This window comes from Terrapene carolina, unplaced genomic scaffold (assembly GCF_002925995.2).
Source record: "Terrapene carolina triunguis isolate 2854851 unplaced genomic scaffold, T_m_triunguis-2.0 Scaffold88, whole genome shotgun sequence".
Classification (NCBI taxonomy): domain Eukaryota; kingdom Metazoa; phylum Chordata; order Testudines; family Emydidae; genus Terrapene; species Terrapene triunguis.
Window position 1 is genome coordinate 37,024,755 of NW_020664439.1, and position 26,326 is coordinate 37,051,080.

Below are 26,326 nucleotides of genomic sequence, written 5' to 3' on the forward strand. Positions count from 1 at the left end.
TAAATAACAGGTGAAAATTAAATTCTGGCTTCAAGAAAAACTTGGAATAGTTTCAAGCAAACTGAAGTGTCCAGTTTTTGCATTGCCTTGAATGAAGCTTTAATCAGGGCTAGCAGAATAGACCTTGCTCTGTACTATTAGGTCTAGCTTGCTTTGTAATCTGATTTTTTGGTCAGAGATATTATGTTGTCAGGATCATTCTGCACCAAGAAGACTGAAGGGAAGAAAAACAGTTTCTCCACCCCCCGCCAATAACGTATGCCTGAATCTTTATACTTTTGTGCAAGATTGACAGCTGCTGGTTCTAAATCAATGATAATTAGTTTTGTGTCAGGTTTTTCTCTCCTCTAGCAAAGCCCCTACTTATGACCTCCTGGTAAAGTGGCTGCTGGTTTAGAATCTATATGAATATGTTTTACTCAGTCCACTTAAAATTCTGCTTCCTGTAAAGTTAAGTTGCATTCAGGGAGGTCTCATCAAAACTTCATGGGTGAAATCCTGGTCTTGCTGAAGTGAATTGAAGTTTTGCCCCCGATTTCAATAGGGGCAGGAGATCACCACATCTATTTTGTGGTTCCTCAGCAGGTATCCATCTCAGCAAGAACAATAATCTCAGCAAGGGCTAGATCCATAGCTATTGTAAATTGGCATTCTTCTATTGAAGTCTATGGAGCTATGCCAATTCACACCAGGTGAGCTTCTGGTTCATAAGCTCAACTAACCCTACCACATATTCCACTGATCTTGTCTCTTACGTTGGCTGATTGCATCTTTTCTCTTGCATCCCATATACCAAGATCTCAAATGTGAAACTTTTCTATTTAGACCATCTAGCCTTGTTTCTGCAAATTAATTTCCGGGATAGACTAGAAATGGAGAAACACATTTGCCTGATACTGAAGTTAGGATTACTGGCCTGTAATTGCCAGGATCACATCTGGAGCCTTTTTTAAAAATTGGCTACACATTAGCTATCCTCCAGTCATCTGGTACAGAGGCTGATTTAAGCAATAGGTTACATACCACAGTTAGTAGTTCTGCAATTTCATATTTGAGTTCCACCAGAACTCTTGGGTGAATACCATCTGGTCCTAGGGGCTTATTATTGTTTGATTTATCAATTTGTTCCAAAACCTCCTCTATTGACAATTTATTCTGGGACAGTTCCTAAGATTTGTTACCTAAAAAGAATGGCTCGTTTTGGACGCAGGTATATTTCCTTAAGGTTTTATATGAAGGTCTTAGAGAAAAGGTGGTAACATTACATACTTCAGAGAAAGTTCTCTGAAAACATCCCCTCAATGTGCAGCGGCAGTCAAAAAAGCTAACAGAATATTAGGAACCATTACAAAAGGGCTAGACAATAAGACAGCAAATATAATGCCACTGCATAAATCCATGGTACACCCAGACCTTTAATACTGCATGCAGTTCTTGTCACCCCATCTCAAAAAAGATATATTAGAATTGGAACCAGGGGTTATCCAATGAAATTAATAGGCAGCACATTTAAAACAAACACAAGGAAGTACTTCTCATGATGTACAGTCAACCTGTGGAACTCATTACCAGGGAATGCTATGAAGGGCAAAAGTATAACTGGGTTGAAAAAAGAATTAGATAAATTAATGGAGGATAGGACCATCAATAGCTATTAGCCAAGGTGGTCAGGGATGCAACCCCATACTTTGGGTGTCCTAAGCCTCTGACTGCCAGAAACTGGGACTCTACAACAGAGGATGGATCACTTGATTGCCCTGTTCTGTTCCCTTGGAAGCATCTGGCATTGACCACTGTTGGAAGACAGGATACTGGACTAGATGGACCATTGGTCTGACCCAGTGTGGCCATTTTTATGTTCTAAAACTTGGGGTGAAATCCTGCTCCCACTGAAGTCAATAGGAATTTTGCCATTAACTTCAAAGGGGCCAGGATTCCATCCTTGGAAACATCAAAGTTGGAGAGTCTAAATAGACTTCAGGATTTTTTTATGCTAAAGATGCACAAGCACATCAGTAACACATAATGTACTTTCTCAAAGTGGTGCCATTTCAAATCAGCCTGCACACCAGTTAGAAGGGGATTTGGGTCAGTCAGAGAATGGTCAAGGACAGATGAATTCAAAGAGGCATGCTAACACTGAAAACAAAAAGATACATTGCCTTTGGAATCTGTGCCATGAGACTCCTTCCCCTTCCTCATACTGAGCTAATAAGCAAATGTTTTATTAGGGTCCATTTCTGCAAGGTGCTGAGCACTTCACCTCCCACTGAGTTTGTGAGATCAGTCCTTTCTTGTCTGTTTACTTATTACCATCAGAGTGAAGAAGATATAGTTTATCCAAGATTTTAGCTAATGTTTTTCACTTGATAGAGGTTGCTAAGTAGCAGTTTTTGTCAACCTCCTACCTACTGTCAGAGAGTAAGAATATTAATTCTGTCATTTGCTAAAACAAGTGATGAGGAAATGCCTCTGATTTTTCCACGACACAGATAACTAGAAAATTGTTATTGCTAGGGAAAAAATGTTAACATTAGCATTTGCAGTCTGTTGAGGAGAGGTTTCTTCCACTTATATTCTGGAGAACAATTTAAGAATTGCTTTAAAATAGTCTAGTCTACCGGCAAATTTCATTTTTGACCTTTTGTGCTAATCAAAAGCCAAAGTGATAAAAAGCTGTGTACATTATAATAAAAAGTATGGTGTGGAATATGCTAATATATCTACAATATGTCTGTATCAGATTTGAAAGTAATTTCACATACTTCACTATGTAGAGCAAGGGTGGGCAAACTTTTTGGGCCAAGGGCCATATCTGGGTAGGGAAATTGTATGCAGGGCCGAGGCAGGGAGTTGGGTTGTGGGAGGGAGTGCGGGGTGTGGGAGAGGGTGCAGTGTGCAGGAAAGGGCTCAGGGCAAGGGATAGGGGCATAGGAGGGGTGCGGGCTGTATGAGGGGGCTCAGGGCAGGGGGTTGGGGTGCAGAAGGGGGTGCGGACTGCAGGAGGGGGCTCAGGGCAGGGGGGTGGGGTTGAGGGGTGCGGGGTGTACGAGGGGGCCCAGGGCAGGAAGCTGGGGTGCAGGAGGGGTGCGAGGTGCAGGCAGGGGGCTTAGGGCAGAGAGTTGGGGGGAGGAGTGCAGGAGGGGTTCGGGCTCCGGCCTGGCGCCGCTTACCTAAAGTGGCTTTGGGGTGGCAGCGGCATGCACTGGGGCCAGGGCAGGCTCCCTGCCTGCCTGCCTGCCCTGTCCCCGGCCCTGCGCCGCTCAAGGAAGCGCTATGGCCCCTGGGGAGGAGGGGGGGTGAAGGGCTCCGCATGCGCTGCCCTTGCCGCGCCTCCAGGTTCCTCCCCCGAAGCTCCCATTGGCCGCAGTTCCCCATTCCCGGCCAATGGGAGCTGCGGGGGGCGGTGCCTGGAGGCAAGGGCAACGCACGGAGCCCTCTGCTCCCCCCAACCCGGGGGCCGCAGGGAAGTGGTGCCGGCTGCTTCTGAGAGCGCCACGGGGCCCACGGCGCCATGGGAGGCAATCCCGCAGGCCGGATCCAAAGCCCTGAGGGGCCGGATCTGGCCCGCGGGCCGTAGTTTGCCCACCCCGATGTAGAGGCTAGGCTGGAATTTAATCTAAGGGTATGTCGACACTACAATAAAACACTCATGGCTGGCCCATATCAGCTGACTCAGACTTGCGGGACTTGGGCTGTCGGGCTATAAAATTGCAGTGTAGACGTCCCGGCTCAGGCTCCTGTTGAAGTCAGCTGAGTGCTTTGCAAACATACATGCATAGTTTGCCACGCATCAAAGAACCACTAACTAAAAATATTTTCTTGTTTATCAAATTACAGATTCACTTAAATATCTGTCTGAAACAACAGAATAAAAGACATCAACAAAACACATCTTAATAATCACATATACACAAACCTCTAACACTGCATTCACTGCATTCTATAAAATAGATTCTATACCCACAGTTAATTTGGTGCCTCTGATAAAATCCATTATTGGCAAGATCTTTTTCCCTACGGTGTCCAAGTGTCTTACTGATTCTTCTCTTGTAAGAGGACTAAAAGGAGCTCTGTGTTCTAAGAAATGAAATAGTAAACCTTGATATTGTTTTTGATCATACCAGTGCACCTTTCATACAAGGTATTCTACAGAGGATTTAGCAAGCCATGTGGGCTCGGGGAAGTGAGAAATTGCTGGGAAAAGCCACCCAGACATTCAGCTGGCAGGAGCAGAGAAAGTCAGCGGCAGGAGGGACCTCTGGAAGCTGATGATGTCGCCAGGGCCTGGTTGCTTTATTTTATTCCAGTTTTTAATCTGGTCATTCTCTCCCCTGTGCTGGTTGGATGTTCAATCCAACCCCCTTCCTTCACAGTGTCTATACTTCAACCTCACTCCCCCTGCCTTTCATGCTCCCTTTCTTCCCTCCTTTTTCCTTACTCCCCTCCACTGTTGAATCTTTTGATCTTTGCACAACAATAATATGACAGAACCACTGGGGCACGGTTGGGTCCCAAATAACTGCATTTGCTCAATAAATACAAACATGCAAGGCCCACCTACATACATACTGCTGCTCTGGCTGGTTTCTCGTGCTTCTAAAAATATGTGAGCACCACTCAGGGATTACAAACTATTTAAAGGAAAATTACCCTATTCCTAGACACCTGGAGTGGCCAAATTTACTGACCCGCTGAGCCGCATACAATAATCCTAAGAAGTTTGAGAGCTGCAAGACATGCACAACCTACCCTGTGGGGTGGCGCCCGCTGGGGTGAGGGGCTAAAGCCCTTAGGTCCCCCTCCATGCAGGGTAGAAGCCTCTAGTCCCACCACCCCACTGCAGGGCAGAAACTCCCCCACATCCAGTCTGGTAGGTGGAGAATCAGCGCGAGCCGCACTTTAACTGTAAAAGAGCTGCATGCACTCACAAGCCACAGTCTGGCCACACCTGCTATACACTATACCCTTCCTTCAATGTTCTCGCTACCATCCTTTGTTTCTGTTTAGCTAATCCCCTTCCAACAAAACCTTCCTTCCAAAAAAATTAAAAGATAGAAATAAATCAACCAACCACGAAAAATCATGGCACTGATGTGACCTTTGCCAACCATCACATTGTTCCTCCCACCCTTTTCTCTGTCTTATCTAATTAGATTGTTAAACTCTTTGGGGCAGGGACTGTTTCTTACTCTATGTTTGTACAGTGTCTACCAGGATGGGGGCCCCATTCTTGGCTGGAGTCTCTAGGTACCATCATAATCAAATAAATAATTAAATTTAATACTACTTTGCCCTCCTACCGTGTTTTCCATTGGAAATATTAATTAATTAGGCCTCACAACACCTCTGTGAGGTGAGTGATTTTTAGCCTCACATTCCATATGGTGAAAATGAGGCACAGCTAGATGAGATGACTGGTCTCCAAAGATTACTGTAACACAAGTGCTTTTTGGACAACTAAAGTTTTCTAAGAGTATCTGAGCACCCCATAATCTTTATTATATTTATCCTCATTACACCTCTGTGAGGTAGGGCAGTGCTAATAACACATGGGGAACTGCAGCACACAGAAATTAAGCAACTTGTCTAAGGAAGTTTGGGGGAGGAGGGAATTGATCTCACATCTCCTAAGTCCCAGGGTAGCATCATAACTACGAGACCTCCTTACTCGCTACAGCCAAGTGAATCATTTAAAGTGAATATCTGCCTGCACTGGCATTTGGCAAACACAGTGACAAATGTCTACGTAGACAGGGTGGGGAGGAGGAGAGTGGGGCTTGGTGGAAAGTGGGGAGGAGTGACAAGTGCCCTACGTATTCAGGGTGGGGATGAAGTGAATAGTTGTCTGGTTGCATAATGCCGTAGACATGCCCACTGTGGCCTGCACTTTAGCATAATCCCTTGATCTGTGCCCCAACCAGTCCTCTGCCCCTGCTGGTGACAAACTACATTGCATTCAAACTACTAGGCAAATCAGCAATGCATACCTGAAAAGGATGGCAGCTTTTTACTTGATATCTTTTCCAAGAATTTCCCTACATCTTTGTTTTTGAAACCCAGGGTCAACAAATATTGTTGGGGAGGCAAAGAAGCCCAATCTGCTGTCTGTGGTAAGATGTGAAGTCCATGAGGATCTGGAACAAGACAGTGATAGCATTTTGCACCCTTGCTTTTATTTGAGGGCTTACGTTAGCTCCTCTCTTGAAAAATCTTAGCCTCCTCGCTTGAAAAAGAAAAGTGCTAAAAGAGTACTGCAGTCAAGCGAATTTAACATAAAACACCCACCAAAACAAGTGGCCAGAGAAACCCCTTAAACATGTTCGGTGCCAAGGCATAGGTGTAAGTAGTTTTAATGAGAACAAAACCAAAAACCTAAAACACCACCATCCTGCACAAAAAGCAGGATGACATTTTAGTGACAATGTTCACAAAAATTTTATCCTGTTTTCAACCAGCTCTACTTTTAAGATGCCTAGTAATATAGTCAGAGAATGACAAACAGAGAATCCCATTTACTGCTCACCGGCTTACTAGCACATAAATAAAATACAGTGAGCTAGATATTCCTCTTCTCCAGTATTATGCCAATTGCTCTCTATTAACTTTGCTAGAGTAACTACAAAGTTCCACTGATGTGATCTCAGAATGTGTTCTATTTGGTAGAGTCCTTGTTTTACTCATACGCTGTACTCTGAATGTATGCACGTTCTGGATGTGTGCAAATATTTTAAATGAGCTAATTTTGTGCTGTACCATTCCATTCTTTTTATCTCATTTGTATATACAGAGTTTACTTAGCAGGTGGTTAACAGCCAGAAATTATAAATCCCTACCTGCTGAAGTTCTATGTAGCTTTTAATAGGATGCTAGGGGCTTGGAATTGTTGGTTTTAAAAGCCGTACCTATAGTCTAACAGCTTTCTGCCTCTGATGGATTCAAAAGTTTAAAATAGACTGCATTGTGCATTTGAATTTAAAAATATACCTCCTTTTCTTCTCGTGGATCAAAGGAAAACTTGTGGAGAAATTCAGTATGATACATCCTTACAATAAGTCAAAACTTGAACCAAGATTTGGATGAATGAATGTTACTGAAATTCATGATTAAGGTTATTTTAACTAACAAGTTAATGAGAAATCTGGTATTTCAGACTGTATTTTCATAGAAGTGGTTTGGTTCACATTTAAAATCCCAGAGATGAGGGGTATGGAACCTCGCACCTGCAGGTCATAAATTCAGACCTGTGCCAATCTGGCAGTGATGGAAAATCATCACTGTGACAGATATGGCAATTTCCTGCAATATCTTTGGGAGATCTTATTGAATTAAGTTTAAATAGCTTTGCAGTCAATTGTATTACAAATGCAAAGTTTATGTATTATTGTGGGATTGTATGTAACTTCTTTAGGGAAGAGACATGGACAATCCAAACCCTGGGAAATTTTATTTGCTTCAACAGACTATTTTAAACAATGTGCCAGACAAGAAGGAACATTCGGGACAAACAAAGTTAAATGGGTCTCCTCGGAAATACCTGGCAGGAGGGAACTGCAAATTCTCACTTCTGGAGGCAATCTTTCGAAGCTACACTCTGAGGAGAGAACCATTGTATCTGACTGACTACCTATCCCCACTCCCTGAATATCTAAGTTCCAAGCTATTTAAAGGAAAGGCTAACTTATGTTCTTGTTCTGAGGAAAAGCTGTTATGAACTTGTAATCACAGAAAACCCCCTGGATGGGGTTTGATCACCCACAAGAGATTTTGTTGCAGTTGGGGGTGATCTCTGGTAAGATTAGCATGTGTGTAGGTTCTTTCATTGTTTTTTAATATGTTGTCTCTGTCATGCTTTCACCTTAAGAATAACTGCTGCTTAGAAACGGCTGTGTGGAAACCTACAACAGTGGGCAATTTCCCTGCAGATACTGGCTGTATAGGCATCTTGCTTGCTGGGGAACTCACAGTGTAGAGGGGCCTATGCTGGTCAGGAGAGAGAGAGAGATGCCAGTCTCCACCTCAGAGAGGTGACGGCTGAAGAGCCAGGAGCCTAGAGTGGGTGTCCTTGCTGGTCCACGAGGTGCAATTGCCTTGAACTATGACAGTCACTAGCTGAAAGCTCTTTGATGAACTAAGTGAAATGGCTTGGGGGTCTCAGTCCAGTTCTGAATAGACAAGTCACAAACAACACCGCCACAGTTGGCGCTAGCTGTTACCCTTGTCAGCTACCTCAGCAGAGCATCTAGTGACAGTTAATTTTTCCATCCTTGTCCTAAGTTCTCAGCCTTAGAGGGTGCTCCCTGCAGGTCAGAAATGGGGCATATTGGTGGAGAAGCTTGGACTGCAGCACTGCCTATGCTTTACCTGTTCTGTGAACATATAAGGGCTGCAAAGTCCAGAGCTGTGAATTCAGCATCCTTCACCATCATTGCAGTCACAAAAGGAAACAAAATAAAACAAGCCATGCTAAATTTTTTACTGTTTTTTTTAACTTGTATTACACAAAAAGTTGCACATGACGAACCCAATTATGATCTCAGATACACAGGACAATTCCCAGAGAAGTCAATGAGCCAAATTCTGCTCTCAGTTACACCAATGTCAAACAGAAGTAACTTCACTGAAGTCTAATGGGTGTTATAACCATGCATCTGAGGCCAGAACTGGGTCCATTAGCTTTATTTATAAGCAAAATAATTGATTAAAATGGTCTATAACCAGGTCCTCTCCCTTTCCCCTCCCCTTTATCTTTTTTTCTTTCCTTGGATATAGTAGTGAAAGAAATTAAAAATTAAGGGTGACATTTTCAGAATGCCTATGTGATTTAGGCACACAAGTCCTATTGACTTTCCAAGCAACTTGTCCTCCTAGGTCACATAAGGACTTTTGAAAATCCCACCCTCTCTCTATATTGTGGAGATGGGATTCTGTGAGGTATGAGTTTGTCTCCTTTTCTGTCAGGTTCAGGGAGTTTTATATTATACTCCTCTTAATGCCAATACTTTTGTTCCCTGGAAGTTCTCCACAAATTCACATCAGCAAGTAAACAGAAGACAGCTACTTTATAACCTCCGTGACAAATAACAAGTCCCTATTTTCTCTATTTAAAAAAACACCACCACACACATAAGGATGTTCTTCAACTTCTAAAATCAAGGTGATCTGTCTTTACAGTGACGTTTTTAAAACAAAACATAAAATGAACAAAATAAATGTGCTTAGTTGTGTACAATACTTGCATGACTTTGTTGTTAGTGCTTGGACTTACTAGTATCTGTTTGTTTTTTTATTAAGGAAGTTTTTAGTGCTCCTGAAAGGTTCCATATTGATTGCCCTGAAGGATGAAGTCGTTATTCACAGAGCTGGTATGTCATAGCAAGTGGTATAGCCATATAGCCCAATCAATAAGTCTCAGCTCTGACCCAGGGCAATACCTCTAGGAATTAAAGAGCATTTCAGTCTTCTGGAGCATTCTGCTAGAACTGCCCACAAAGTGCCAGCTATAGTGTGGGTTCTTGTGATGGGAGCAAATGTCCTCAAGCAATTCGACATACTGAGAAATTTACCTCTCCCTCTGTCTGATCCCCAGTCATCAACACAGAGTGACACCTTAGAGTCTTCTCATAGTCACTACTGCGCCAAGTAACTCAGTTAGCAATGATGACAAGACATACCTTAGCCCATCATCCACTTTCCTTCTGGACTGAGGCCCTTCTCACTGTGATCTAAGAGCTTATCAACTCAGGAAAAGGCTACTTTAACTCGCTCAACCAGCAGGGGACAATGAGGGTCACACAAAAGATTCCCCTGTTCACACCAAAACTCGATGCCCTCCACTGGATCCCCATTCACTTCTGGGTCCTACTCAAGGTCCTGGTTCTGAATGAGGCCAGGCTACCCATTCATGACTGCTGGGAATGATCGATCATTAGTGCCCAGGGTGGGTGAGACCAGTAAGAGGCAGAGGCAGAGCATCATCAGCGGGGGGCTCTTGACTATGGAACTCCCTACCAGAGATTAGGGTGAGCCCAAGCCTGACAATCTTCAGAGCACATTGCAAAGCCCAATGTACAACAAAAGCTTTGCTGCAATAATGGAAGTCAAAGAATGACGCTTTGAGACATCATGGGTAAAATTCACCCTTGTGCAGGTTGTCAGTACAAAGCTCTTCCTTAAATTGTGTTTGAGGACTTAAGTGCTACATAGGTCATATGTTGGCCCTCTGCTCAGGGGTGAATTTCACCCCATGTAAGAGTAAGAATTTGCAGGATCAGGCCCCAACCACCCACAAATCAAACTCAATGTCAGCTACAAACACGCAATCCACACAATCCAATAAGGTCCAATGCCACTTGAAGATGTGAAATCCACTCTTACCGGTGTATATGTACTCCACATAATCGGGGTGCTTTTTAGAAAAAGCCTCCTTCATCTTGTCTATTTTGTCAGCCTTTGCTTTTGTTGCAAATGGTGTGTACATAACTGAAAAAGATTCCTCCCTTGTGATGGCTTCTTCAATCATAGCCTAAAAAAAAAGGGAGAGAAATGATACATACTGTGCTGGTAAAAAGTGAACTGCCATTAAAAAAAAAAATAGGGGAGGGAAAGAAAAATAATTGCCGTCACAGCTGATATTTTTCCCTTTAATAATTGCACAGTCATGCAAAGATAACATATTTTGGTCTTGAATATTAATTAGGGAGGAATTCAAATTAGTTCCAGAAAACATTGCCTATCTCATGCTCAGAAAATTAATTTAATGTAAAAAAAAACATTTGTAAACAGTTTTCAGTGCAGTGAGCCTATGTCTTCAATGGGGAAAAAAGTATTAGGTAAACTATCTGCAAGTTAAAAAGACCAAATTGATTCTATGGTCTCTGAAGGTCACATCCTTCACCTGAAGTTTTATTCATTATTTGGGAGCTGGTTAAACAATACTTTACATTTACATTACCCCTTGGGTTGGCATGAATCAAGTACTCGGGCTGAATGGAATGTTGGCCTTAAATATTAATTCTATACATAGTTTGCATAAAGAGTGAAATTCATGCTTGTGCAGAGGGCCAGCACAAGGTGTATGCATCATGTAAACCCTTAAAATAGGGCTAAATGGTACATTATGTTGGCCTCCTGAACAGAGGTGAATTTCACCCTAAATGGACTACCAGAATAAAATGAGATCACCCCACCCCACAGCTGAACTGGAGTTAACTGCCAACATAGATCAGAACTAATCTTGCTCAGCATGATTACTGCCCCTGCATAGGGCAGGATTGAACCAGTTTCTGAAACAGCATTGAACACAGGCAGCTCATTCTGATTTGCACGTCCTGTTAAATCATGTTCAGCACTATTCAGCTGCGTCCATTACAGACATATGTTGCATTTTCCCTAATTTCGACAAAGCTTCCATAAAATTGGGAACGCTGAAACATTTCTTCAGTGTAACTTTGTTTATGTGTAATCATTCACCCAACACAAGGTAAGTGGAGACAATCACAAAGAAAAAGCATAAAGAGACAGATCTCCATATTCCAACAGGGAATAGCCCTCACATCACACCCTATATTGAAGTGAATCACTGAAAATCTCAGTTTTTGAACTGAGCTTTGACCTGAGCTGTTTTACTGACAGACCAAATGGATCTTACTTCAGTTGTTGAAGTCATTCCTCAGTGATATAAAATTGCCCAGGAAATAATGAGCATATCTGAGCGATGTGCTCAACAGACAATTGTTTCTGCTAGGCTGGAATGAAGACTGCTGTCACGGAGTCCCCGGGCGATGCTCTGGAACTGCTCCCCACAAAGCCAGTCAGGACTTTGGGGAGCCTCCTCTCCCTTGGAGCAGACCGTCTTCAGGGCAAGAAGCTCACACGTCTTCACCTCCTGGGTCTGACCTTGGAGCATACAGCATATGCCCCTCCGTGCGCTTCCCACAGCGAGTCTGCCCAGGCAGGGTCCGGGGGAAGCCAGAGGTCCTGCACGCACCCCCACTTTGCAGTCAGATGTGACTCTTAGCCAGCCAGTAAAACAGAGGTTTATTAGATGACAGGAACACAGTCTAAAACAGAGCTTGTAGGTACAGCGGTGAACGGGACCCCTCGGCTGGGTCTATTATGGGGTTCAGAGAGCCAGACACCCCCAGCTGCACTCTCTTCCGCGTTCCCAGCGAGCACCCAACTGGAACCCCCTCCAGCCCCTCCTTCTCTGGGCTTTGTCTCTTTCCCGGGCCAGGAGGTCACCTGATCTCTTTGTTCACCTTTAGCTATTCCCTTGCAGGGGGGGAAGGGCCCTGGCCATTCGTTGCCAGGGAGACAGAGTGTCAGCGATTTATGCACACTGGCCTTTATCCCTCCACCTAGAGACTTAAGAAATGCATAGGGGAAACTGAGGCACCCACACAGTATTCAGAGGAAACATTAAGAACAGTCCCACTTCGTCACAACTGCAATAGGACACGAGCTAAGTATCTGTGTCCTTTTCTATAATGGCCGTAAGCAGGTCCTTTTATATGCATTGTACCAATTTACTTCTAGTAGCAGAATACTGGATCCAGTGGAAAGGTCTATTCTCTTTGTAGAATGTGTCTCGCAAATGACTTGTTTGTGGATGTGGTTAAGAGTCAGAGGGTCTGCCCTTCATAAACATTTTCAAAAGGAGGCAAAATTCAGAAATAGGCTACTTTATATAGAGAAAACACATGCTCTCAATAGCAAGACAATACCATATATATTGTAATGATACCCACTGCATAAATAAATTGATACAACCACGGAATATAATGTGGACCCAGGAAATTAACTGCACTCAGGCCCAAATCCGTCCATCTCCTTTGCTGGCATGGACAGCCCTCACAGCAGCAGAAATGGAGCAGTTTCACTCTGCAGGGAGTCAACCAGGATGCCAGGAATACATGCAGGGAATTGTAACCCCTATGCAATGTGGGCCCAAAGCCATAGAACCAGCCTATGCGATCATGCTTACAACTCTTGGTAGGTAAGGCACAGTCAGGGGTGAAAGTAACTGAAAGGACTTACCGGTACGCCTGAGTCCTGAGCGGGGGCGTGGCCTCAACCAGAAGAGGCGTGGCCTCAACGGGAAGAGGCGGGGCCTTTCAAGATTTAAAGGCCCTGGGGCTCTGGCTGTGGCTAGGAGCCCCAGGGCCTTTAAATCACCCGGAGCTATCAGCTGCAGAGGCGGCTGGGACCCCTGGGGCTCAGGGGCGAATTAAAGGGCCCGGGGCTCCAGCTGCCGCAGAGCTCCGGGCCGTTTAAATCACCATGGGAGCCCTGCCGTCGCTACCCCAGGGTGGCAGGGTTTGGGTGGGGATTTAAAGGGCCCGGTGCTCCTGCCACTGAGGAGTAGCGGTGCCAGGGCTGCAGTTGCAGGAGCACTGGGCCCTTTAAATCTCCGCCCGAGCCCGGCTGCAGGAGCCCCAGGGCTCTGGCAGTGATTTAAAGGGCTAGAGGCTCTGGCCACTGCGGGGAGCCCCAGGCTCTTTAAAGCGCCACTGGCGCTCCGGCAGCCGGGCTCAGGTAGCGCTTTAAAGGGCCCAGAGCTCCCCGCAGGGGCCGGAGCTCTGGGCCCTTTAAATCCCTGCCTCAGCCCGGCTGCCGGAGCTCCGACGGTGATTTAAAGGGTCTGGGGCTCCCCGCAGCGGCTGAAGCCCTGGGCCCTTTAAATCACCGCCGGAGAAGCCGGTCCAGTCCGGCACGGCGTACCGGCTCTTTCACCTCTGGGCACAGTCTTAAAGGAGTGCAGCTGAGTGGACCTTCTGGTCTGTTTCTCCCAGTTTGTAGGTGTAAGGGCCATGTAGACTACTCTTCTCCCTTTTGCCCTGGAGTTCTCCAGGGCCCTGCCACAATACGCAGGCTGGGTATTTAGGGTAGCATTTGGGGCTCACTAAGTCCTGTTAGCCTACTCACCTGCCTTCTGCCCACTCATCCATCTCTGCTGGGATGACTTCTAACACTCCAAACCTCTGAGACATGGAAAACAAAACAAAACCCTGCCTTCTTTCACCCTAAATATGGAGTAGGGAAAAGCCGGGATTGAAAATTACCCTGCTCTGCAGTCCAGAATGGACAATATTCAGTCTTGGCCAGTAACAGGTTTAAAATATCTGTTATACCATGAGCCATCAGATGTAGGGACACTAAGGATATGTCTACAAGGCAAAAAAAGACCCATGGCGGCGAGTCTCAGAGCCTGGGTCAAATGACTCGGGCTCGAGGGGCTTGCACAATGGGGCTAAAAACAAAGCAGGTATATATTCATGTTCGGCTGAGAGCCCAGACTCTGAAATTCAGCAGGGTTGGTGGGGAGGGTCTTGGAGCTAAGGCTCCAGCCTGAGCCCGAATGTCTACACTGCTATTTTTAGCTCCACAGTGTGAGCCCAAGTCAGGGCTCTGAGACTCGCTGCTAAGAGGTTGGGTTTTTTTTGCAGCGTAGATGTACCCTGACTGTTTCCTTCTCATGAGATGGGATAATAACATTCACATGATATATATCTACAGTAGCCATGGCTAGCTCTGGCAAGCTGAAAAATAGTAGACCTTAAAATAGCAACACCATGATTTATAGGAAAGCTCTTTCAGATGTTGTACGTTAGTTTTATGAACTCTAATTTGTCTATCACTCTAGGACTTGCAAAACCTGGCTTTAGAGATGAAGAAATATGAAAAATAGCACCAATAAAGTCTTCAAGAGACACATTTTTTAAAAAGCAGAGGCCCAACTATTTGCACACACACAATCAACACAACTTACAGTTCTAATACAAGTACTCAATGGGGTTGGCATTTTTGTGCCGATATTGGGCCCCCATTATTAGCATTTAATCATAAAGCTATAGAAAGCAATTTTCTAACATGTAGTCTAAATGGAATGCATGGTGGCATGCTGCAGTGTAGAGGTTTTATTGGAACTTACTTGCATAACTCACTTTTGGCTTCACCAGCCTTGAGACCAATTCAAAATCATGGCAATAAAACCTTTACACCACCATGTACCCATAAACAGTCTGTGCAGTATGCAAATAGGGACTGGGTCAGAGTGCAATACGGTAAAATATCACTCAATGGGGAAAAAACAGTTCCTTAGATTTTGGTCAACACTACTACTGAAGGTCCTATTATAATCCAAGAGCAATTTTTTTCTCCAGCAATTTTTTTCTTGAGCCTGCATGTAGCTGCTATTTGTTTTATTAGCCCCTTGGATTTTTATGGGCTAAAATCTTTAAGGACATAAAAACTTCAGCGCATAAAAACTTTGGAACAGAGAACTTTATGCAGTGGGGTCCCTAAAGATTTCTCTGCTGAAGTCTTTATGCACTGAAGTCCATATGTTCAGGGAGACTTCAGCACAGAAATCTACAGGCATGTCTAGGCATTGAGAATGAGATGCTAGCAACTGTTATTCCCCTTCCCATGTGCACCCAGAGCCCATTCAGTACCCATTCAAGTTAGTGGAAAGACTTCCATTGATTTCACTGGACTTTGGATTGGGACCCCGGAGAACAGGATTGGGAAAGTCATTCCGTTTCCTGCCTTCATGCCTTTTGATGGGCTCTGCAGAGAGGCAGCAGGGAGAGGATGGTGCTAATCGCAGAATCTTCACACTCCTGCATAAGGATAGAGGTGGACACCCTCTAGGTAGGCAGAGACATCTCCCTATGCACTATATAAGGCTGTGGCTGAATTTTCAGACATGCCTGACACAAGCGATTTGTGATGACATCTCAACAATGGCATTGGCACTTCTTTGACCCCAGTGGGATTAGAAAAGTGGGTGAGGGGAAACAACACGAAGGAACTCAGAGAAAAAGATGGAAAATTCTGGGACTTCCGTGAACACCACGATAAACATCTTCCCTACAGGTCACACTGGATTCCAGTCCTTTGGGACTAATGTTGTTCTACCATGTACAATGCATAGCACGGGGTCCCCGCACAGACAGGTGGGCTCCCACTTCCTTTAAAAAGGAGAGAGGAAGGAGTGTGGGATCTCTTGTTCTTTGGTCCAGGCTTGTTATATTTATGTATAAACATATATAAAATGACCAGGCTATACCTAGAGTTAGAATATAGTCACAATGAATCTGAATGCAATTTTTTTTCTTTATAAAAATTTGAAAGATTTTCAAACATTTCAAACATTCTCCTCCCCAGACCTCCCAGATTTGGGGCAAGTCAAGCTAACAGAGCCTCCATTCTCTCATTCAGGGCTTGATGTAGTGCTCATTGAAGTCAATGGAAAGACTCCCACTCAGCGGGCATTGAATCAGGCCCTTGTTGAGCATTGCAAAGAATCAAAAGTACCCTCTTCGGCAGCACATTGAAACATAGGAATTGCTATACTGGATCAGACCAGTCCCTCCAATCTGGTATCATGTCTCCAACAGTGGCCAGTACCCATTGCTTCAGAGCAGGTACAAGAAACTCTTTAATAGGAAGATATGAAATAACTCACCCACAGGAACATTTTCCTCCTATAGTCCATGGTTGACATGCCCTGAAGAATGAGGGTTTATATCTTTTCCAAAACTCTTGTTTTGGAACTGTGTGAAATCACAGAGTCTGTAGAATAATTATTAGGCAGCAGAGTATTTAAATTTTCAACCTCAGATATTGAATCACTGATTCATTTTAATCTGAAATAAAAATACCCATAGGGGTATGGAACGGCTGCCGTATGAGGAGAGATTAATAAGACTGGGACTTTCCAGCTTGGAAAAGAGATAACTAAGGGGGAATATGGTAGAGGTCTATAAAATCATGACTGGTGTGGAGAAAGTAAATAAGGAAGTGTTATTTACTCCTTCTCATAACACATGAACTAGGGGTCACCAAATGAAATTAATAGGCAGCAGATTCAAAACAACCAAAAGGAAGCATTTCTTCACACAATTCACAGTCAACCTGTGGAACTCTTTGCCAGAGGATGTTGTGAAGGCCAAGACTATAACAGGGTTCAAAAAAGAAATAGATAAATTCATGGAGGATAGGTCCATCAATGGCTATTAGCCAGGATGGGTAGGGATGGTGTTCCTAGCCTCTGTTTGCCAGAAGCTGGGAATAAGCGACAGGGGATGGATCACTTGATGATTTTCTGTTCTGTTCATTCCCTCTGGGGCACCTGGCATTGGCTACTGTCAGAAGACAGGATACTGGGCTAGATGGACCTTTGGTCTGACCCAGTATGGCTGTTCTTATGTTCAACGTTTCCATGGTTTATCAAAGGAATGTTTAAGATTACATTGCTATCATGACAATTAAAAAAAATTAAACTAAAAACATTCCCAAATAAAAAGCTCTGTCTAGGCAAAGTCAAGGGTTTAAATACATATTCCTTAAACAGAAGGAACACCACATATCCTGTTTATTTCTGACCACCCAACTTCTGTGGAAATATATCAGAGACACCCTATATCATGTCTACGAATAAGCGGTTTCATAGACCTTTTAATGAAACTTAAATTTTAGCCAAAACAATCTTACATTGCCTCTTTAATAACCTCTAAAATTTTGGCAAGAACTCATAAAATGACCAGGTAGATTTACAAGAAACAAAGCTTTCCTATGCCAACTTTTCATGGCAGATGATATAACCACTTTTCTTTAATGAAGCTTTTGCCATTTTGCCTCTCTCCTAACAGACACGGGAGAAGAAAAATTACAGCACGGCTGCAAATTCTTCATAATGGTGACAGAAGCTTTTGTGGCTACCCTCCCTAACCTTAAAGTGCATAAAGGTTTAATTTGGAAAATCCAATTATCTTGACATCTAGCGTTAGCTAAAAATTTAGACATCTTCCTAGAGCCTTATCGCGGGGCTGCAGTGCAAGCTCAGCCACTGTCACATATACATTGATGTTTTTATTGACGATTTTTATGAATGTAATGATATCAGGCAGGGCAAAGCTGAGAGCCTCCTCTACAAATGGTTACTGCTCGGATGCCGGAATGTTACACTTCTTAGAAATATGGGAACACTACAATGGAATCTACACACTGTCCTCTATATTTTTCCTAATATGAGGGAATATTTGGCAGCTCTGCACTAAGTCTGTCAGTGCTGCGATATGACTATCTTCTTATTGTTGTGCTCTTCTTATGTTATTTTCATTTTTCTGGGGGGGAAATAGGTAGCATGTTCTTTTCCGCAATCTGTTTATGCGATGAAAAATCATATATTGTACCGTAGATGAGAACTTTCTGCTTATCTGCCATGTAATACCTCCTCATTAACGTATGTCACATCAAATGTCAGCTTATTTAGGTTCTTAAGTTATTAATGTATTTAAGTCGCTACCAGTTTTTTTATGTGCAGTATATTTTTAAAACCAGCTTTGCAGAGCAGCATAAAAATACATCTGTGTATTCTGCTGAGTTCTAAAAGGTGGAAGCAGAAATGCTTAAGATAGTTACTTTACGGTTCAAGATGTATTAGATATTTCCATAACTGTCATTTTATGTTTTGGGGAAGAGGATCTAGGCTTTACATTCTTCTGTAGAGATCACTACTCATTAAAAAAAGTGGGTGGCAGGGAAAGGGAGAAGTCTAGGCTGTTACTGAAATTCCCTGAATACATTGCTACCAGTTGGGGAAAGCAATCAGCAAGTTATCTACACACGTCTACAAAAGCTTACCCCCAAATCGCACAAAACATGCAGGAATGATGGCATTGGAAGTGCTCATATCTCATGTAACACGTTTACAAGCAAATCATGAGTGACATCAACTGTGGATGAGAGACTGAATCTGTCCTTTGCTCCCCAGGATAGGAGTCCCGGTGATGAATTTTATTCAGAAATTTCTCTTAGTTGTGGGTTGGGGGAAGAATCAAGCCAATGAGACAGAATTATCTGGCATAATGAATGAGGCATAGCTAAATTTGTAATGGGCTTAAGGGGGCAAAGTAGTTGCTAAAATCTATAATTCAAAGACCAATTCACTTGGAAATTCAGCGCAACACCAATGCAAAATAGGGTAGTCCACTGAATTGGTGCCCCCACATATTTGTGGGGAATAATGAAGTTGGCCCAAAAAGCTTTTAACCAACATTGCTAAATGTTTACCCTTTCTTTATAAACAAAGAGATTGTTTTGATAGTGAGCAGGAGTAGAATTCCAGCAGCTGAAAAGGAGAATTTAACGTGACTTCGTCCCTGTACAACTGGGCTTTCCTTCTAGCACCCGCTCAAAAGACCTACAGTTGTGGACCTTTGTTGCTGTCAGTGCCTTGGGAAGGTGGCTGATATTTGAATGCTCTGCCCATTGTTAGGTTTCTCCAGTGATATAGGCAAGGAATTATAAACTGCAGAAGTTTTAAATAGCTTGGTCTCAGAAAGAGAGGACAGTCTCACACCACACGGGTGGAACCAAAGGCTCAGCATCATTCAGTACGTGTATAATCACACCTAGAGGCTAAAATCTACACAAAGGAGTCTGAAGCCACCAACTGACTCCTCAATGTGTTCATCGACTCATAGATTTTAAGGTCAGACGTGACCATCATGATCATCTAGTCCAGTGGTTCCCAAACTTGTTCCGCCGCCTGTGCAGGGAAAGCCCCTGACGGGCCGGGCCAGTTTGTTTACCTGCCGCGTCCGCAGGTTCGGCCGATCGCAGCTCCCAGTGGCCGTGGTTTGCTGCTCCAGGCCAATGGGAGCTGCTGGAAGTGGCACAGGCTGAGGGACGTACTGGCCGCTGCTTTCAGCAGCTCCCATTGGCCTGGAGCAGCGAACCGTGGCCACAGGGAGCCACGATTGGGCGAACCTGCGGATGCGGCAGGTAAACAAACCGGCCCGCCTGCCAGGGGCTTTCCCTGCACAAGCGGCGGAATAAGTTTGGGAACCATTGATCTAGTCGGACATCCTGCACATCGCAGGCCACAGAACCTCATCCACCCCCTCCTGTAATAGACCCCTAACCTCTGGGTGAGTTATCCTCAGATCATGATTTAAGGACTTCAAGTTACAAAGAATCCACAATTTACACTAGTTTAAACCTGCAAGTGACCTGTGCCTATGCTGCAGAGAAGGCAAAAAAGCCCCAGGGTCTCTGCCAATCTGACCTGAGGGAAAATTCATTCCTGATCCCAAATATGGCGATCAGTTGGACCCTGACCATTTCTGCAAAACCCAACAGCCAGACACCAGGAAAATAATTCTCTGTAATAACTGAGAGTCCTCCCCATCTAGTGTCCCATTATCGGATATTGGAGATATTTGCTGCTAGTAGTCGCAGATCAGCTACATGCCATTGTAGGCAGTCCCATCCTACTATCTCCTCCATAAATTTATCGAGTTCCGTCTTGAAGCCAATTAAGTTTTTAACCCCCACTACTCCCCTTGGAAGGCTGTTCCAGAACTTCACCCCTCTGATGGTTAGAAACCTTTGTCTAATTTCAAGCCTAAACTTGTTGATGGCTAGTCTATATTCATTTGTTCTTGTGTCAACATTGGTGCTTAATTAACTCCTCTCCCGCCCTTGTATTTATCCCTCTGATTTATTTACGAGAGCAATCTTATCACCTGTCACCCTTTGTCTGGTTTGGCTACACAAGCCAAGTTCTTTGAGTCTCCTCCCATAAGGTAGGTTTTCCATTCCTCTGATCATCCTAGTAGCCCTTCTCTGTACCTATTCCAGTTTGAATTAATCTTTCTTAAACATGGAACACAGTATTCCAGATGAGGTCTTACAAGTGCCTTGTATAATGGCATCAAGTATCAGGGGGTAGCCGTGTTAGTCTGTATCTACAAAAACAACAAGGAGTCTGGTGGCACCTTAAAGACTAACAGATTTATTTGGGCATAAGCTTTCGTGGGTAAAAACCTCACTTCTTCAGATGCATTTCATTGCATCTGAAGAAGTGAGGTTTTTACCCACGAAAGCTTATGCCCAAATAAATCTGTTAGTCTTTAAGGTGCCACCAGACTCCTTGTTGTTTTTGTATAATGGCACTAACACTTCCCTATCTCTACTGGAAATACCTCGCCTGCTGCATCTTAGGATCGCATTAGCCTTTTTCACAACCTCATCACATTGCCGGCTCATCCTGTGATCAACCAATACATCCAGATCTTTTCCCTCCACTGTCACTTCCAACTGATACATCCCTAGCTTATAACAAAAATTCTTCTTGTTAGTCCCTAAGAGCATGACCTTGCACTGTTCAATTTCATTCCATTTCTATTACTCCAATTTCAAGGTCATCCAGATCTTCTTATATGATATTTCGGTCCTCCTTTGTAGTGGCAATACCTCCCATCGTTGTGTCAGCTGCAAATTTTATTAGTGCACACACACTTTTTGTGTCAAGGTCATTAATAAAAATGTTAAATAAGATTGGTCCCGAGACTGATCCCAGAGGGACTTCACAAATAATCTCCCTCCAGCTTGACAGTTCACCTTTCAGTATGACCTGGTCTCCTAACCTGACCAGTTCCTTTCAGTTTTCATCTTAGTCCCCATATTCTCAAATTTAACTAATAATTTCCCATGTGGAACTCTATCAAATGCCTTACTGAAATCCAGTTAGATTATATTTGCATTTCCTTTGTCTAAACAATCAGTTATCTTCTCAAAGAAAGAGAAGAGGCTGGTCTGGCATGATCTATCTTTTTAAAACAATGTTGTATTTTATCCCAATTACTGTTTACTTCTATGTCCTTAACTACATTCTCTTTCAAAATTTGTTCAATTGTACAATTGAGGTTAAACTTACAGGCCATTTCCCCCCTTTTCTTAAAAATAGGTACTATATTGGCAATCCTCCAGTCATAGTTCAACTCCTGAGTTTACAGGTTCATTAAAAATCCTTGCTATTGGACTTGCAATTTCATGTGCCAGTTCCTTTAATATTCTTGAATGGAGATTATCCAGGCCCTCTGATTTAGTCCCATTAAACTGTTAGAGTTTGACTTCCACCTCAGATGTGGTAGTTTCTACTTCCATATACTCCCAAACTCCTAATTACCCTTATTAAAAACTGAGGCAAAGTATTTGTTTAGGTGTTGGGCCATGCCTAGATTATCTTTTATCTCCACCTCATCCTCAGTGTTTAGCAGTCCCACTTCTTCTTTCCTTGTTTTCTTTTTATTTATATGGCTATAGAACCTTTTACTATTGGTTTTAATTTCTCTTGCAAGGTCCAACTCTGCTTGGCTTTTGGCAGTTCTCCCTTTTTTCCTACACTTTCTGATCTCCAAGAGGTAGCTTTCCTTGCTGATCCATGCCATCTTCCATTTCTTGTAGGCTTTCTGCTTTCTCATAATTACATGTTTGAGATGCTTGCTCATCCAGCTTGGTCTGGAACCCTTACCTATGAAATTTCCCCCTTACTTGGGATGCAGGCTTCAGATAGTTTTTGCAATTTTGGCTTAAAGTAATTCCAAGCTTCTTCCACATTCAGTCCACTTCCCCTTTGAAATCAAGAATCCTAGTTGCAGATCTATTTTTGTTTATCCTTCCATTTAGTTTAAACTGAGTTAGCTCATGATCACTCAAACCAAGGTTGTCCCCTTACAACTAGTTCTTTGATGAGCTCCTCACCAGTACGAAATCTAAAATGGCATCACCTCTTGTAGATTTGGAGAGTATTCGGTGAAGAAATCTGTCAGCTATCACATCCAGGAAAATCTGGACCCTAGTATTATTTGTAGCACTTGTCCTCCAGTCTCAAAATATGGGGGAATGTGAAGTGACACTGAGTGGAAATACCCCTTGAAGGGAACATGGAATGCTTATTTCTGGAACTTTCCAGTGGCCTTAACAGGAAAAATAGAAGCTGACATGAAAGCAATGCAAAAAGCTAAAGCTCACTGAAGGAGACATCAGTCCTACTTCCCAGCACACAGTTCCATGCCCTTTGGGAACCAGACCCAAACATGAGACGCTTAATCAGTCAGTGACAGACTGAGACAGACATGGTCTGCCTACGAACAGGATGACGTTATTGGGTTTCAGAGACGCATCAACTAACATGACTGGGCCAATGCATGGCAGATCGCATTTTATGTAAGTGAAGAGCTGCTGATCTAGTGGCCGCGCAACTTGACTATATGTAGAATTAAGGCATGTTTTTGAAAACTACCGACTGTTTACTCCCTTCTAAGAGACTTCATCTAAAGCTCTGTGTGGTATCCCCCCTAGAATAAGAGCAGATGTCCAAGTGGAAACTCATGTGGCAGCTAATACTTCTAGGAACTGCACAGGCATTGCTTCATCTCCTTTCAGAGAGGAGGTGGTATGCAGTGATGGGGGGAAACAGGATAATGGATGCATAACTCCTGAAGAAGACCTGCAGCCTGGGAGGGAGGTGAGGCTGGGTTTTCCTGATGTTTCCTTGGCAGCCTCCTGGATGGGTCTAGATTCCCCCATGAATCTTCAAGCTCTCTTCCCTCTACAGTCTAGTAAACCCATCCCCTAAGCAGAGTATGAGTTCAGGATTCCACTCCTGGCATTTTCATATTACTTTTGTTCCCTTCTGCATTTTTTAAAATGGTATGGACCCTTTGTTACCCAATCAGATTGCTCTCTTTTTACACCTCATTTTTACAACATGATTTATGGGTCTTCATTAATGGTTAAAATTTTTATTGGGTTTTGTATTGTGCTTTATATTGGGATTTCAATAGCTACTGACTATGACCAAGATACGTATTGTCTATTACTTTAAACTGAAATATTGGTTAAATAAATCCATCCCTTCTGAAATTAGAGATAATTAAACCATTTGTTTTAATAAGAGCGACATTCAAAGTGTTAACTTCTCAATGGATGAAAAAATTGGTATGATTCAACCAGCAATGACCCTGCCATTAATTATCTGATATTAAAAAAATATTACTAAGTAGAAATCATGTGGAAGGGAGGAAAATTAATAAAGGGAAACGACTGTGTGGAAAAAATAATTTAAAAATAACCTGGCTAGATACATACAGAAGGCTGCCTGGATGAAGATACTAGTAACAACTACAGCAACAAAACGTCTTTAAAATAGCATCAGACATGATATTAACTCACTGCTATTTTATGGAGCAGTGAAAAATTCAAGTACAAGTGATTGGTGCAATCTCATAAGCAAAGGGACAAAATATTACAGAAACTCCAACTGTGATTCGGATTCTGATGGCAATGGGGTTGTACAAACACTTCCTCAGTGAGGAAGGATGGTCAAGTGGTTAGTGCAGTAGCCTAGGCTGATGCAGACCTAGTTTCAATTCCTGCTTTGCCACAACTACCCTGTATGATCTTGCACAAGTCAGTTGGTCTCTCCCTGACTCAGTTTCCCCATCTGCAAAATGGCAATAATAGAAATTCCTTACCTCATAGGTGTACTGGGAAGAAAAATATATTAAAGGTTGGGAGGTGCTCAAATACTATAATGATGGAAGCACATACTAATAGGACAGTTCCTGCCCTAAAGAGCTTATAGTCCAAATAAGTATGACAGAGAAGAAATAACTTTAACTGGCTGTAGATCAGATCTTAAGTGACTTGCTCAAGATGACACAGGAAGTCTATGGCAGAGTCAGGAGTTGCAGCCAGGTCTCCTGTTTTATGCAGGAGGTTAGATTAGATTATCACAATAATCCTGGGTGGCTTTAAAATCGGTAAGAGTTTACAATGTGTATACAATATATATATATAAAGGCAAACAAACACAAGAGAAGACATAGGCCATCAGTGGAGAAGAAAAAAAGTCTAAGGGTTACTACAATGAGAAAGGGCTGCTTGAACCGGTATGTTTTAAGGAGGGATTTGAAGGAGAAAGAGGATTTTTGGCAGATGTTGCCAGGGATAGGGGCAACCAAAAACTAGAGAGGGAGACGAAGGGAGAAATAAGGGGAAAGGATCAATGTGATCATAAGGAACAGAGGAAGAAAAAAATGCTGAGATTTTGATGGAGGCAAGATGATAATAAAGAGCTTTGTCTATAGGGATAAAGAGCCTCAATTTTACGCAGTAAGAGGAAGCTAGCAGTGGAAAGATTCAAGAAGGGTGATAACACATTCAAAGCCATGGAAGAGGCAGAAGATGGGCTGTGAGTCTTTTTCCAAAGCAAAATCACCAAGTGAAGAAACAAAGATAGCCAGTAGAATCCTGAAAACCTTCCGTCTGGCCATTGGATCTGAATTAAAGTGTGATAGTTTCCCCCCGCATAAAAATCAATCTTTACCAAAGTAAAGAGCCTCAATGATCTCCACCAAGATACCCTGCCCTGGGTATGTCCTCTTCTCTACTTCCCCTCAAAATCGTGAGACTGCCTTGCAGAATTCCGGAGGAGGAGAATGGTTAACAAGAAAAGGAGCGTGCATCAATAGCTGTTGCTTTGGTTACAAAGGCACATAAGCATGTACAGTCGTGACAAGTTATTTTCAGCTTTATCCAGAGATAAAGAGAGAACATTAACATAAAGATTAGTACTTGTAAATGCTACCCGGTCACCCTCTGGTGATAGGTCTCAATATGGTGTCATGCCGCATAAAATACTGGGTCATCATTGCTATGGGCACTATTAACACTGAAGTGACACTTAATGCTGAATGCACAGAATTCAGCAACTCAAAAAGGTAAGGTTGTTGTTCGTGCATCTTCAACATACAGTGCTTTCTCAGGCCCCAATACTTCTATTGATTTCAATGGGCACAATATTGGGTCCCTAGCTGCCTGTATGTGAACACTCCTAGATGTTATTGAGTCCTTAGCCCATGCTAAAGACACTAAATTGAAAGCCAGTGACTTTGCTCAGTGAAGCAATGTCTGCCCCACAGTGAAAATCAAGCACCTGGAGAGATCAAACCAGGGCCGTCTCCAGGCACTAGCCGAGCAAGCTCGTGCGTGGGGCAGCAGATTCTACGGGGCGGCATTCTGCCCAATCCTAGGGCGGCACAGCCGCTTTTATTGTTTTGTTTTGTTTGCTGTCCGGCTGCCCTGTAGGGGGCGGCGGTGCAGAGGAGGGGAGCGGGCTGCGCACTCCGTCTGCCCCAGCCGGTGCCAGGTCTGTAGCAAGCCCGGCAGGGCAGCCCGCGTCCTTCCCTCCCCGCCGGAGCGGCGCGGAGCCCTCCTGGCAGGCAGCGCGGCGGTCGGGGCCGCATGGCGAGCGCCCCGCTGAAGCCCTGGCCGCCCCCCTTCTTTCTCTCCCCCCGCTCCTCCCCCCTTCCTCCCACTAGCTGGGGCACGTCTGCAGTGCAGGGAGTCCCCCTGCACCCTGGCTCCGGCCGCGCCCCAGTTTTTTTTTTTTTTTTGCTTTACCGTTCTGGCTGGTGGCAAAAAAGCCAGAGCCGGCCCTGGATCAAACAAATAGGAAGATCTTCAT

General features: G+C 43.6%; 1 protein-coding gene across 1 annotated transcript in view; it reads right to left on the reverse strand.

The window, feature by feature from the left end:
* SPATA16 (spermatogenesis associated 16) overlaps positions 1–26,326 on the reverse strand; it is a 126,851-nt gene that overhangs the window by 39,850 nt on the left and 60,675 nt on the right. The window contains exons 5-7 of the mRNA XM_026650190.1: positions 10,378–10,525; positions 5,991–6,137; positions 3,968–4,080 (exon numbers count right to left, since the gene is read on the reverse strand). Of these exons, the coding sequence (XP_026505975.1) occupies positions 3,968–4,080; positions 5,991–6,137; positions 10,378–10,525 (408 nt within the window). The remainder of the gene's footprint in view (positions 1–3,967; positions 4,081–5,990; positions 6,138–10,377; positions 10,526–26,326) is intronic.